At 39.4% G+C, this 15462-nt stretch overlaps 1 protein-coding gene across 3 annotated transcripts in view; it reads left to right on the top strand.

Moving 5' to 3' along the window:
* Positions 1-13771, top strand: part of wscd1a (WSC domain containing 1a) — a 122636-nt gene extending 108865 nt beyond the window's left edge. For all 3 annotated transcript variants that reach the window (XM_048612664.1, XM_020530875.2, XM_048612665.1), the window contains 4 exons: positions 3742-3916; positions 7725-7889; positions 11399-11599; positions 13419-13771. In XM_048612664.1, the coding sequence (XP_048468621.1) occupies positions 3742-3916; positions 7725-7889; positions 11399-11599; positions 13419-13771 (894 nt within the window). The remainder of the gene's footprint in view (positions 1-3741; positions 3917-7724; positions 7890-11398; positions 11600-13418) is intronic.
* The last annotated feature ends 1691 nt before the right edge of the window (positions 13772-15462 follow it).

Below are 15462 nucleotides of genomic sequence, written 5' to 3' on the forward strand. Positions count from 1 at the left end.
TTATGGTTGTAGTTGCGTGGGTTTAGAAGGTTAAGGAGTAATTTGGTGAAAGATTTTGAGGATATTAAGGAGAACAGATGAGGTAGCTTGAAACAAATTACTTCTATAACTCGGGAAGAATTGTCTAAATATTACATTCAGATCCAAAATGAAGTTGAGAAACACTTGTACACACAAAGGATGGTAAACATTTGGAATTCTTGTCAGCAAGTGAAAATATATTCTCTATAAATTGTTCATTTTAAACCTGAGAAAGATTTTTGTAAATTTAGGAATATAGAGTGAACATCAATAAAGAGAATTGATGTACAGATTAGCCATAATCCCATTGAATGATAGAATGGGTTTGAGGGGTTGAATAGCCTCCTGATCACATGCTGATAGATCAGACAAGAAAGAGACAGAGCAAAGAGGTGGGGAGAGGACTCAACTGCTTGAATTCTGACATGAAATTTGCTGATGATTAATATTTATCAAAACCTTAACAATTCGTGTCTCCTTGAATGACTGATAAAAAGAAGTAGAAACGAATTTTTTCATTAATACTCATTCTAGAAACTTACACATAATTGGTGGATGGGTGACTACCTTACCTAAGCTATGAGACGTATGAAAATAAATTTCAGGGTCAAACTTAGAATAGTAAGGCACTTTCTGTTGCATTGGGGTCAGTATGATCCTGTTAATTTTAATTCCATCTACAGCATCGATGAGCCGTGGAATTAAGAGAGGATTGAACATTCCATTAGCACTACTTTAGAGGCCAGATTACAGGTTATACCTATGTTCTCACTCCCTTCAAAGCAATGGGACAACATGGCTGGGGATTGGTTCAAAATGTAAGCAACAGTGCTGAGAAAATGAAATCTAGCCTTATTTCCTTTAAATCTCAAAAATGCCAATTCTATCTTTTACCTTATTTGCAGGAACTCTTGAATAAGGACTAACAATTGAAATGTGTTGCAGAAACCTTTACACTCTCAAAGATAATTTGCAGTAAAAAATTAATCAAGTGAAGAGGATATGTAGCCAAGATAATGTATTCCATTTTGTGTGCGCTTTTTCTTGGCAATCATTCTGAGATGCAGCATTGATACCATGTTGGAGATTTCACCCTATTACGGAGAGATATAATGGTCTCGCCTCAGCAGTTTCTTACCTGTTGGCATTGGGGCTAAAGTAGATGTTTGATCGCAATTGTGGCCTGAGGTCAGCTGAATTTCTTTCGATGAATGCTTTCAACCTTGTGTTTTTTTTCAAAGTTGCAAATGCTGCTGCAAGCAATTCTGTTGATTGCACATGAAGTGAACAATATATGCACCCGTCTTGACTTTAATCAGGAGGCATGCACCAAGGCAGCCGATCTCTTATCAGGGGTCAGCTCATTAACAGAGCTCCTGGCTCTGAGTCAAAAGATTGTGGGGTCAACTTGACACCTAAGACTTGAGCACAAAATCTTGGCTGAATACCAGTACAGTACTGAGGGAACCCTGTATTGTGAGCAATACTGTATTTTGGAAGAGGTGTTAAACAAAGACCCTGTTTGATGTCTTAACAGTTTGGTGATTAAAGAGTGAAAATGCAGAAATTATCTTTTTTTAAAATGTATCTTTTAGTTTGATAATAACAACTCAGAATATTTAAACAATGAATTCAGGAGCTTGCCAAAATGTTTGTAGTCTATGCTAGTGGAATTTTCCATGTTAGTGCTTTGGCAGGTTAATCTTTGAAGTGTTCCCTTGGTGTCAGTAACAGCTTCTTGAGCATTAAAAATGTAGCAAATTTCATATGACCACAGGAGACATTGGCTCTTAGATAAAGGGTTGTTTTGATCTTTGTTTAATGATGTTTTAGTTAAAAATGGAGTGGCAGTTATCAAGGTCACAGAGACTTTGAAAATTTCCTCAACAAAGGTTTAGCACTTGATGAGAATTTCCTCGATCAAATGCTACCCACCACCACCTCTGCATAATCTCAGCTCAATACAAGGTTGAAAATGCTATCCAACAGTTGAAATCAAGCCAGGTTGCTGGTACAGCAGAAATCTCTGCAAAAGTGCTAAAGTATGGTGACCTTGCCCTCATCTGGAAGGAGGAGAGTGTGCCAGGTTATCTTCAAGATGCTGTAATTGTGACCATTTCTGGTAACAACAGACTATAGTCCCTGCTGTCCAGCACAAGGCAGGTCATTGCATAAAATCACCCTCAATCACTTCCTTTCAATAGCTTCTATCAGAGTAACAATACAGGTTCCATCCTTCAAGAGGCACAGGGGACATGAGCTTCACAGCAAGACAAGTTCAGGAAAAGTGCTGAGAGTAGCAGCAACCCTTATACATAGCTTTCTTCGACCTCACGTAAGCCTTTGTCTCTGCCAACCAGGAGGGAGAATGGACTCCTCAAATTCATCTCTGCCCTCTGTCTAATGCATGACGGCACATCCCTACTAATGGATCCATCACAGATTGAATACGTGTGCAAAATGGGCTCAAGCAATTCTTGTAACAACACATGTCTTCATTTCCTTGCCACACCATTCTGCCTCATATCAATGAAGCTTCCTGTGTTGGTGTGGAGCTAGTCTACGGACAAGCAAGAGACATCTCTAGCCCAGAAACAAAAGCATCCTAACATCTGTTGTCAAACTGCATTATGAAAATGACAGTTGTGTTATGCACATTCAATGCACATTCTGAGCACTAAACAAGAATTGATGTACTCATGGAGGCACATGAGAGAACGGGCCTTGTGCTAAATATCCAGAAGACAAAGGTCCTCTCCCAGACAGCTCCTTCTATACAGCACAGCTCCCCAAATAAGAGAGGACATTTTGATCCTGTAATGCCTGGCCTGCATGTTTCAATTGTAATTATTTTTAAAAATCATTGCCATTTTTCCTTTTTGAATATATAGCCAAAGTTATGTTGAAAGATTGAGAGCGGGACTAACTAGCAGCACTTTCAGAAAGCCAGCACGCTGGACTGATTGACTTCTTTCTATATGACTGGCTTGTGACAGAGTGAGGCAGAAAATGAACTTACTACCAGTCATCACTTAATAAGTCGAGTTCTTAGTAGACAGAGACAAGCTGAGTCATAGCTTTCTTCATTAAAAGGTGGTGAATGTTTGGTACGATGGGACAAGTATGTTGTGGCAATGAGTAACTTTTACCAATCTAAGACTAACTAGGAAATCACAAATAAAAGTATGACAAACATGGCTTGAGGTTACTTCTTAACATAATGTATTGTTTATCCTAGTAGTGATATTTCACGACAGAGAAACATCATGCAAAAATATTAAGCAGTCATCCCCCAATATTGCCAAGAGCCATTTTTAAGTTATGTGTCATTGTATTAAAAGATTTTGCTTAAAGGCAAGTGTGTTCCAGTTTTATAAGTTAAAGTACTTACCAAGGGTTTTTTTTCAAAAGATTTATACAGACCTCCATCAGCATGTATATGTATGCAATTTGCCTTAAATAAAATATAAATGTACTGAGTGTAAACAATCTTCCTAACTTTGAAAACTAAGGTCTGCAAAGAGCACAACGTACAAGTCCTTTTGGACTGAGGATATTTGTGGAGTGCCATATAATTGACCTGTTTTGCAGCCTGCAGTCAGCAGAAGGAGGGAGAACAGTCGCCTCGGTTGACAGTACAGATACATTGACACACATGGTATTAGCTTCAAAAGAGATTCAGGGCCTCACGTCACAATGTCGTACAATTTTCCTTGACAGGAGTTTCCCCTCGTTGTCATCAGGAGGACTGAATGTTACTGTGGTTTTGCCACAACTGACTTCACACTTCACGACATTGCGAATGACCAACTCTGTGGAAAACTGTCAAGTGACACTACAACCGAGTTCTTGGGAGATGAGAATTATTGTGTTATCTATCAGACTCCTGTCCAAGGTAAAACTGAACATTCTGTGATGTGTTCACTTGAAACTAAAATACAATATATTTTTGTACTAGTCAGATCCATGTATTCAGCTGACAGTGTGTAACCACATTATAAAGATATTTGAATTTATCAATGGAATCTTTTCATAAATTTTTTTGTGTCATTTCTTGTTTATACATGTGAATTTCTAATCAATGTTAATAGAGAGTGGAACAATACCCAATATGAGTACAAAGTGTTTGTTATTGATAACTTGGGTATAAAACTGCTTTCAGTTACTGATTCATGGACCATCAATTATGTCCCTTAGATTCAACTTCAAGAGTAGTTTCAATGTAGTTTCATGTTTCGATGTCCCTGAGGCCTTCTGACCCCTCTGACAAAGATTAAACATTTGTTGCCAAATTAGAGAGTGATGTTTGATAGGCGAACAGTTTCAATCTAAAATCTAACACATCCGCAGGCAGAAGATGGAGCAATTTTGCACTTAGTAGTTAATGCTGGATTTGAACCTGAATGTTAAGTGACGGCTGAATGTTTAATCCAAAATCCCAACCACCCCTGTGTTAATGCTTTATACATGAGTCTATCTATCAATTAGCTATTCAAGTAAACCAGAGGGATAAAAAAGCTTAGAAAAGAAGAACAGGACCCAATTAATGTGCTGCACATACTTTAAAGAACATTAAAACCACAAGAGATAATACACACCCATGCTGGGTATGTTTTTGGTGGATGGCTAACCCATCCCTATCCCATATACACATAAGCTCACCTCCATAATGCAGGGGGTGGGTAGGCACCAAAACTGACAGCTTATCCACCATATATAAATACATCACCAAGGGTCAATTAAGCTTGTTAGAAGTTTTGTTTTCCCTGATAACACACTGACTGCCTCACGGTACAGTCGATATGGATGAACAGGCGCAAATGGAATTCACATCTATTAAAAGGAGTTCATAAAACGCAGGAAGGAAGGGAGGTCTTCAGGGTGTGCCCTTTGTGCATTGGGGCAAGCCCTCACCTGAAGATAACACCGATCCTTCCCATCTCCTGATCTATAGAATCATTCCCTGAATGCCGCCTCCCCATTGCTTCCCACCTCACAGCTTTCCATACCCTCCCTGAGCCAATTATCCAGACTTTCCTTTGGCCAAGTTTCATTGGGCCTTCTCAAGGTTCTGCCTGCAGTATCAGTAACAGCCACTACTGAGCTCTTGGCATCACAGACTGGCTCACAGCTTCCAAGGGCAGAGCATCCTCCCCTCAATTAGGCAATGTAACCAATGGGTTATGGCTGTGGCAGTGTCTTCCAATGGATGAGCCAATTTATTCATCATGCACTGCTGTGATTTTCAGCTCTATATATTGGTCTTGGGCAGAGTATGGCAAGGGAACTTCAATTAGCATCAATCTTCATGGACTAAGAGAGTGGGTGTAAGGAATCAGTACTCCTTGTGGTTTAGTGACCCTTGTTGGAAAGGGCTTACATGTGAGGGTGAGGTCAGAGTTCAGTGTAATTTGCATTGTCCTGGACCATTTAATAAGCATGGCCCCTGAATGAGATATAGATTTCCTGAGAGTGCTTAATATCCCAACTTTCCTCTGGAAAGATGTGCAAGTTGAGAGTGAGGGTGAGTGGAATTACTGTGAAAACTTTGGCTCACATTTTTTCCTGGTTTAGGTAGAATTTGTGATATTCACAATTATTGCAAAGTGCAATCTGTGCAGAGTCGTAATTATTACACTTTCTTGGGGGTTTCCTGCTGGCAGCACTGATGCGAAAACATCATACCTAGATAAAGTCAATCTTAATACACATTAGTTATGGTCCACACACCAGAAATATATGTAGTCCAGTTTGAAGACGTGTGATATTGTGAGGATTGCATGAAAGACAACACATTGACCTCTCAATCAGGACAACCTGCAAATCCAACATTAATCGACATTTGTCCATGTTGGGCTGATTCAAAGCACTTTGGATGTTCATTCTGCATACACATTTTCAAATCTGTGTTTCTTTATTTTCTGAGCAATGTTTGTGTGCAGAGGAATAAAGAGTCCCAAAAAAGCCAACTTTTGGAAAGTAATCACACCTTTCTTTTTGTGAAAGGTTCATTTTAATCCAATCTTTTGCAGTGTTCAATCTTCGGCTGAAGGTAGTGTATATTCAATTATGCCCTGGCCAATTATACTGCTGTTATTGTGTGGCCACGATGGTTTTAAATGTGACAAGAAGAAGCTTTGGTACAACTGTGGCTGCTATGCATGACAAGCCCCCACTGCGGTAATGAGTGAATGCACAGTGACTGATGCCGTTGACAGATGGGAGCAATGATGGAAATAAAGCAGCAAAGAAAGCAAAAGGGGACTAAGACTTTCTGTCAAAATCGACAAGCTGATAAAATAACAAAAATGAATGGGTTGTATGTAATGTTGCAGGAAATGGAGGAATGACAGTTTGATTGAAGGACATGATCTGACAATCTAATTTTTTCAATGCCCTGCCTATCTTCAATTCTCAATGTAACGCAGGAAACTTTTTCATGAGTTCAACAATATTACACATTATTCTCTTTGTAAATCTCAGAAATCTCAGGTCTGAGCAGATTAAAATGCTCACTTTTCAGTTTGAATATTCACTCACCAAATCTGGGAGTTCACAACTCTTCTTGTCCCATGCCCACTGGCACATGAGGCAGACAGAGGATGTGCTTATTCCTGTTTCCATAGTTAGATTGTCTTGAAACAGGTCATCAGAGGGTACAGCGTGAAAGATGCCGCTCCTTATCAAGAATGACTGACCAGGAGATTCTCCTAGTGCCTGCTATAGGCATATCAGGAAGATTTACAGGTTAATAATCAACCTGATTGACCATGTTGTTACAAATGATTCTGCAACGACCATCAAGTCCTGGAGCAGTATTCGAACCCGGAGCTTCTGGCTCAAACGCAGATAAGTTTCTGTGACCAGACAAGCTCACAATTAACAAGGACATAAACATCCAAACGTGAACATGATCCATGGCCTGTTAACAGTACACCACTTTTATTCAAACTAACTCTTCACTATAATTAACAAAAATAGAAATGCTGTTCAAAGTGTGAAAAAAATGCAGAAACTAGGTGAGGATAGGGAGGAAACATTTTCTTTTTAAAATGAGCTGTTTTGTAAATCTCAGATGTGATTTGATTAATGTTTTCTTTTCTTTTGATAGAATATCTAAAGAGAAACATTGCAAGAATGAGCAGCCATTTTATTTTTGACTCTGGGCCCAAAATCCCAAAATGGCAATTACCTGGGCTGAAAATCTGAATTCCAAACCAGATTCAGAGTGTGAAAGAGAAGCAAAAAACAAATATAGGAAAGTTCACAAGAGAAACCCTCAGTAGACTGGAACATAAATAAGTTGTCCATGATCAATCCATGACAATCGCACGCCACAGTGGAATAACATCAAAGACTGCCAGAGAGACTAAAAATAAACATCTTTCACCAAAAGAGAAAACAAAAGAATAATTTTCTTTAGCATATGATCTGCAGCATATGCAACTGCGCAATTTGATCCTACGGGATTGTGTGGGTTTAGAAATAAATAGGACAAATTATGCCATTGCCCAAGTGTAGGATAATTTACTTTCTAGCTTATCCTTGTGTAAAGCAATCAGATTGCTCTCAAATTAAATGACAAGTTTTTGTTTCTCAAATTACATCTAACAGTCCAATCAATCTATGGTCCTCTCTGCAATAAAACTGCATCAGGAAAATAAGTCAGGAAATCATTTCATAGATTTCCTCTTCTTTTCTAGACACCAGATGTACAGATAGGAAGTTCCTGCCTACAAAAACAAAGGCAATGGTGGCTCTCTCCAGCTTCCCAGGTGCTGGAAATACATGGGCACGGCATTTGATAGAACACGCCACTGGATTCTACACTGGAAGTTATTATTTTGATGGAACTCTTTATAACAAAGGTATGTGTTAGTTCTACTCCATAGGTCCAATTGTTGAACATTAGCGCTGGAGTCAATCTTTACACACTTGTATATTTATTTACAGATTACAAGCATGCATCTCCTAACTCAAAAACAAAACAGTAAATGCCTGGTTCGTGGTCACCTCCTGCATTAATAAAACATAATTAATGTATAAGTAAGAGGTAACAAGGTGGAGAGCTGGATGAACACAGCAGGCCAAGCAGCATCAGAGGAGCAGAAAGGCTGACGTTTCGGATCTGGACCTTTCTTCAGAAATGGGGGAGGGGAAGGGGATTCTGAAATAAATAGAGAGAGAGGGGGAGGCGAATGGAAGATGGATAAAGGAGCAGATAGGTGGAGAGGAGACAGACAGGTCAAAGCGGCAGGGTTGGAGCCAGTAAAGGTGAGTGTAGGTGGGGAGTTAGGGTGGGGGTAGGTCAGTCCAGGGAAGATGGACAGGTCAAGGAGGCGGGATGACGCTGGTAGGTAGGAGATGGGGGTGGGGCTTGAGGTGGGAGGAGGGGATAGGTGGGAGGAAAGACAGGTTAGGGAGGTGGGTACAAGCTGGGCTGGTTTTGGGATGCGGTTGGGGGAGGGGAGATTTTGAAGCTTGTGAAGTCCACATTGATACAATTGGACTGGAGGAGGCCCAGGATGGACATGTTGTCCAAGGAGTGGGTGGGGGAGTTGAAATGGTTTGCGACTGGGAGGTGCAGTCGTTTGTCGCGAACCGAGCGTAGGTGTTCCACAAAGCGGTCTCCAAGCTTCCGCTTAGTTTCCCCGATATAGAGGAGGCCATGTCGGGAACAGCAGATACAGTATACCACATTAGCAGATGTGCAGGTGAACATCTGTTTGATGTAGAAGGTTTTCTTGGGGCTTGGGATGGTGGTGAGGGGGGAAGTGTAGGGGCAGGTGTAGCACTTCCTGCGGTTGCAGGGAAAGGTGCCGGGGTGGTGGGGCTGGTGGGGAGTGTGGAGCGGACAAGGGAGTCATGGAGAGAGTGGTCCCTCCGGAAGGCAGATAAGGATGGGGAAGAAAAAATGTCTTTGGTAGTGGGGTCAGATTGCAGATGGCGGAAGTGCCGAAGGATGATGCGTTGGATCCGGAGATTGGTGGGGTGGTCTTTGTATAAGTAACATTCTTTGCCTTACTTCTATTCAACAACTACCTGTATGAACCTTATGGTAAAGTCATTGCTTTAGAGAACTAGCTGCTTTATTATCCAAAGCCTCAAGGGGAAATAACAATTTCATCAATTATATTGATTGTTCACCAGTTTCAGTATGACAATTACTTACATTTATAAGAAATCAGTTTTTATAAGGCTTGGCATAGTTGTGCAGAAGTAGTCAGAGCTATTGCTTGATTAACAGTTTGGAGAAAACTAAAAACAAATTCAGATTTCTAATAGTATAATTCATGTAAACTTCAGTTACAAATTGATAAGAAGTCTGTTCCTCAAACGTAAAGCCAAAGGAATTAGCCATGCAAATGTACATTTTTATTGTGAGTTATAACAGTCTAATAAAAGATTGATTTTGCTGTATTCTGAAAACACTTTCCTTCAACCTATATCTAGATGACTACAAGCAAATGGATTTAAGTGTCCTCATAGTATCTCCTCTGATTGGATTGTATCAATGTGTATTTATGAAAAGAAAATTGTGTTTCATAAATCTGTTGGAGTAATTTTGAGATTATATCTTGCAGGGTAGATAAGGGAGAACCGGTAGATGCAATATGAATGGATTTTCAAAAGCAAAAATAATAAGGTACCATCCAAGAGGTTATTGCACAAAATTAAGCCTCATTCGACTGAGGATAATATATTGGCATATTTGAGAATTGGTTAATAGATAAGTCATTTTCACGTTTGCAACTTGTAAATAGTGAGGTGCTGCTGCAGTCAGTGCTTAAACCTCAGCTTTTTATAGTCTATAGCAGTAACACAGTTAGTTGGGCCTGTAAGGTGTGAGGAAAATGCAGAGAGGCTGCAAAAGGATATAAACAGGTTGCGTGAGACAGAACATGGCAGATGGAATATAATATGAAGTTACCAGTTTGGTAGATAAAATATGAGAGGGAATAAATTTGATATATGCTAAGAGACTGGGATATGTTGATATTCAGAGAGACCTGGGTGTCCTTGCACATGAATCACAGAAAGGTAACATTCAGGTACAGCAAGCAATTAGGAAAGCAAGTGGTATGTTATTTTATATTATACAGGGATTGAGGCATACAAATACATAAGTATTACTGCAAATATATCAGGCCTTGGTGAGTTACACTGTACAATTTTGATCTCCTTACACAGTAAAGGGATATATTTTCCTGAAAGGGACAACAGCAAAAGTTTGCCAAACAGATTTCTGGAAGAGGGGCTTATACTATGAGGAGAGACTGAGCAGACTAAGTTTACACCCTGAAGCTTCGATGAATGAGCAGTGATTTAACTGAACCATATAAAATGATTAAAGGGTCTTACAAGGATAGATGCTGGGAAGATAGTATCCCCTATTTGACTGTCAAAAACTGGGGATGTGGGGCAGGGTAGTGGTGGTGACAGCCAAAGAATAAAAGGACAGACATTTAGAACTAAGGTGAGAACTTTCTTCTCTTACATGATTATAGAGCTTGGAGATTCTCTATCCCCAAGGCTGTGGATACTCATTTAAGGCAGAGATTGGTCATTTTTAGACACCAAGAAAATCAAAGGATGTGGGAATAATGTGGGAAGATTGCATTGAAACAAAAGATAAGCCATAATTTTATTGATTGGTGGAATGAGCTTGAATAACCTACTCTTATTCGTATTTCTTATTTTCTTTGAATAGCACTTTGAGAAAATCAATGCCCCTGGATAGCTGAAGCCTCTACACTCAAGATCTGAATCTTCTATTTGTTATAGCATTTGACTAGACAAAAAATTCCTGAGCATGTCAATTGAAGAAGACATATGTGGCATCTTATTTGCTTTAACATTCACAGAGGATAAAAAAAACATACTAAGATGTTTATGTGATTTTGAATTGAATCTGAATTGGATACGAATGAAACAATGTGAACATATCTAGCCATTTTTTATGTTTTATTAAGCTAAGTAAGCACTGTATTTTAGAGTCACAGAGATTCTACTAGTAATTTTAGCTATCTTTGGTACAACTATTTTGTGTAGCCTACAGATTTTAAAAAAAAAATTTATGTAATCTAGATTCAGTTAACATTGTATCACAAAATGATACAATACACAGCACCAAACAGATGTACATTTAGGATTGATCGTACGTAGCATTCCTAATAGTTTCAGTACAGCATCAGGGTCATTTGCAAAGGTATTTGTAACTCTCATGTATAAGAAACAATTATGCCATGATTAGGCCTGACTCCAAAGGAATTAAAATCCATTTGAATAGCCATGCATAATTCTAGATGATGTAATATGTAACATTGCTGTCCATTCCTCAATTGGCAATGCTAATTTTTTAAAATTATTCTGTTAGGTTTCAAAGGGGAAAAGGACTACTGGAAAAGTGGCCGGACTATATGTATAAAAACTCATGAGAGTGGGAAAAGAGAAATTGAAACCTTTGATGCTGCCATCTTGTTGATCAGAAACCCTTACAAGGCATTGATGGCGGAGTTTAATAGAAAGCGCGCTGGTCATCTGGGATATGCATCGGAACGCCACTGGAAGAGCAAAGGTAAAATGGAATGATGAAAGACCGTGAAAAATGATATACAGTTAACCATTACAGACCCAGTGTCAGTGCTTATTGAGGCCTTTTGATCCTTTGTGTAGTGACTGTGTTCACAAGTGCACTGTTGTGCCTACAGTGGTTCACTGCCACTTCCTGTTAGTTGGCAAGTGCTCAAGCATCAAGTGAAGACAAGAAATTTCTGAAATGAGTGAACAAATTTCTGAAAGGTTGTGAATTCCAATAATGCTTGCAACAACATGCATTTCTATAGTATCTTTAATGGAGAAAGAGTTTTCGGGAGCTTCACAGAGGGAGAGGGGCGTAGCCACAGTGAAGGAATTGTCAGAAGTGACTGTAAACTCAGTCAGATAAATTAATTCCCAAGCTCACTGTCCCTGAAGAAGTAAAGAGTTCAATCTGGAAATAGTGAGGTAATTGAAGAGGCATAGTTGAAATGGCTGAAGATGTTCTTTCTGACTGTGGAAGGAGGGAGCGGGAGATACATAGATGGCCAGGATTAAATGACCAGACAGAAAACCAGGAGACATAGACTTAAAAAGGTTTGCAGAATATTGCAAGAATATTGCATTTGTGAATCAGATCCTGGAATGAGAAACTCTTAGCTGCAAGTGTCAGTTTTCTGAAAGGCAGATTGCAGAACGACCTTTTGTTCATTCAGAAAAGTGGCCAACAAAACTCCTCAGCTGAAACGATTCACTTACACACAGAGAAGCAAAGGAAGACTACTGAGAAATTCCTGCCTGTTTTAGGGCAGATAGCCTGGCAACACTGGAACTGGCACATTCCCTGATTCCTCTGGACAAGTGACCCTGACACTTGAGAGAGAGGTCAAGGTAGAGCGATGGCTAAAACAGTTTTCTGAAGGGTGCAGCCCCAGGAATGATGGGCCTTTGAGCCAAATGGTGATGGGCTAATATCACTGGACTGGTGATCCAGAGACCCATGTTAATGCCCTGAGGATAAGGTTTGAATCCCACCAAGTCAGTCACTGGAATGTGAATTCAATGAATAGCATCTGGAATAAAGTTATTTTTAGCACTGGTGACCATGAAATTATGGTTCACTAATATTCTTTAGGGAACGAAATCTGTTGTTCTTACCTAGTCTGTCTGTCATGAGACCACAGACCCACAAACATGTGGTTGCCTCTTAACTGCCCTTTGCAGTGACATAGCAAGCCACTCAGTCAGGACAACAGGGGATGAACAAACAAAAAAAACAAGTTTCAGCAACTGTTAGGAGCTGAGGCAAGACACAGGTTGGCAAAGCCACAAAGCAACAATTGGCTTTGCTGACATTTAATTGAATGGATTGAACCCTAGCTTCGTAGGAGTGCATGCTTAACATTTCGGGTAAGTTCGCTGAATGTTTCATGTCCTTAGCAATAGGGAGATGAGACCAATTGCAGCGACTTTAATACAACCCCGAATGAGGCTAACTAATTCAACAGCTGCTGCATCTTGTAGCAAATACTTTACCTGTCTGTCTGGTCCTGAGGCAAACCAAAAAACTACAGATGCTGGCAATCTGAAACAAAACAGAAATTGCTGGAGAAACTCAGCAGTCTGGCAACATCTGTTAACTCTGCTTTCTACTGCAGATGCTGCCAGACCTGTTGAGTTTCTCCAGCAATTCCCAATTTTGTGTCTGGCTGTGCACACAGCTGTTCCAATGGAGCAACTGACTTCAAGCAAAATGTTACTGATACTTCTACAATGTGGGTTAAGTAAACCCATAAGATGAGGATTCATACTGTTTTATATGCAAAATTAGTGAACAAATTCAAACTTTCTCTCTGCAGAATGGCCTGAATTTGTGAACACTTATGCCTCCTGGTGGGCCTCCCATACTTTAGATTGGTTGAAATATTGCAATCGAGTGTTGGTGGTTCACTATGAAGATTTGAAGAAAAACCTATTGCCTCAGTTGAAGCGGATGGTGGAATTCCTGAATGTTGCTGTGTCAGACGACAGGCTGTTGTGTGTTGAAACGCAAAAGGATGGAAACTTCAAGCGATCTGGGCTGAGGCAGAAGGATTTTGATCCATTCACCCTTGAAATGAAGAGTGTAATTAATAGTCACATTGAGATGGTGGATGACGCTCTCAAAATGAAAAATCTCACAGGACTACCAGAGGAGTATCTGCCCAGATGATGTAGCTAAAGAGGTAAACTATGTACCACCACTTCAAGCCTGCATTCTCCTAAGTTACTGCCAGGCTGATAACAGTATTACAAGAGCAAAAGAGAGAATAAAGATTAGGGTGTTGTAACAAGAATAGATCAATAGCCTCACATGCTGTAGAGGACAGGGACCTTGGGTCATGGAGAAGTGTGTCTTATCTAATTGGCTTGTGCAACACAAAATATTTTGGCCTAAGTCCTGTTTTCATGTGTCTCTGGAATGTTTATAGCACAGTTAGATGTCCTGTATCTCTTTCCGTTCCAGGATGTTTTCCCACACAGTAAGACCGAAATCCGAAAGTATTTGTGGCCTATTTACAATAACGTACAATTCAGTTTTTTAAATAATGTGGAAATATTTTCCAACAACTCATCCAGACATCCCCATGAGGTGATTGTGAAAACATTGACCGTTTCATTATAAATGTAAGATAAATTATAAATGAGAAAGGAGCTGTTGCCCTTTGTGATTAATGGTCTATTGTAGCAAAGATTCACTCGGAAAGGTTTAATTCTTTGTTTTACTGTGAAAATAGAAACAGAGCTCAATTAAATAAAAATCACTGAATGATGCCTTCAAGCCTAGAAATTGCTGTTTGCTATGAGAATGCATCTATGTGAAATTCTTCTGTCTGCTAATTTAATGAAAATATTAACTCATTTATTTTCAATTAGTGGACAGAGGAATACCATACAATTGTGTTAAACATTTGGACATTAAAATCAAAGAGTAATTTTTAAGCTGTAGTATCTGAAAAATCCAGTTCTACTTCTACATTTAGTACATTTTTCTTCTATCCTTTTCTTATTTGCTTTTTTAAATTGGATCAGCTCACTAATCTCCAATGCAACTATTTGCCTTAAAATAAACCTGTAAAGGACCTTTCAAAACATGCGATTGAAACTGATTACAGCATTTCTGGTTCATGTATTTCCCTATTTAGTTTCAGGAAATAAGTTAAAATGTGACCATTCTGAAGACAAAAAAAAAAGCTGTAAAAGGTGACCTCACACAGCATGTCTGGTTTTAATGTTATTATCAGAATGCATCAAATACCAGATAAAGCTCTCAAAAACAGAAATTCCTGGAGGAACTCAACAGGTCTGGCAGCATCTATGGAAAGAGAATAGAATTAACGTTTCGAGTCCAATGACCCTTCTTCAGAACTGTGTAGTAAAGAAGGGTCACTGGACTTGGAAACATTAACTCTGCTTTCTTCCCACAGATGCTGCCAGACCTGTTGAGTTTCTCCAACAACTTCTGTTTTTGTTTGTTTCAGATCTCCAGGATCTGCAGTTCTTTGTTTTACTTTAGCAGAGAAAATTTCATCCTGACTCGACAAAATGACCACAATCCCAGTGATTTACTTTGATATGCCAACAGTTAATGGCCTAGGTACAAGTACTTTAGTTGAGTGGTTGGTGAAAATTTTAGGCAGCAGTACATTTTTTTCATTAGTACCAATCTACAGTTGGCTCAAAACTGCAGTTGCTAGATTGACACCTGTACCTGTAATCACAAAACCATTGAATGTGTTGCCAATTCCAAAAGGGAGATCTGCGCATGTTCTGTTCACTCAACAGAGTCAAAATTAGAAAAGCACTGGCTGGATTTGTCTAATATCCTTCTTACTGGTCTCTCAGATTTTATCTCCCACACAA

Source organism: Rhincodon typus, chromosome 26, assembly GCF_021869965.1.
Source record: "Rhincodon typus isolate 14 chromosome 26, sRhiTyp1.1, whole genome shotgun sequence".
In the NCBI taxonomy this organism is placed as follows: domain Eukaryota; kingdom Metazoa; phylum Chordata; class Chondrichthyes; order Orectolobiformes; family Rhincodontidae; genus Rhincodon; species Rhincodon typus.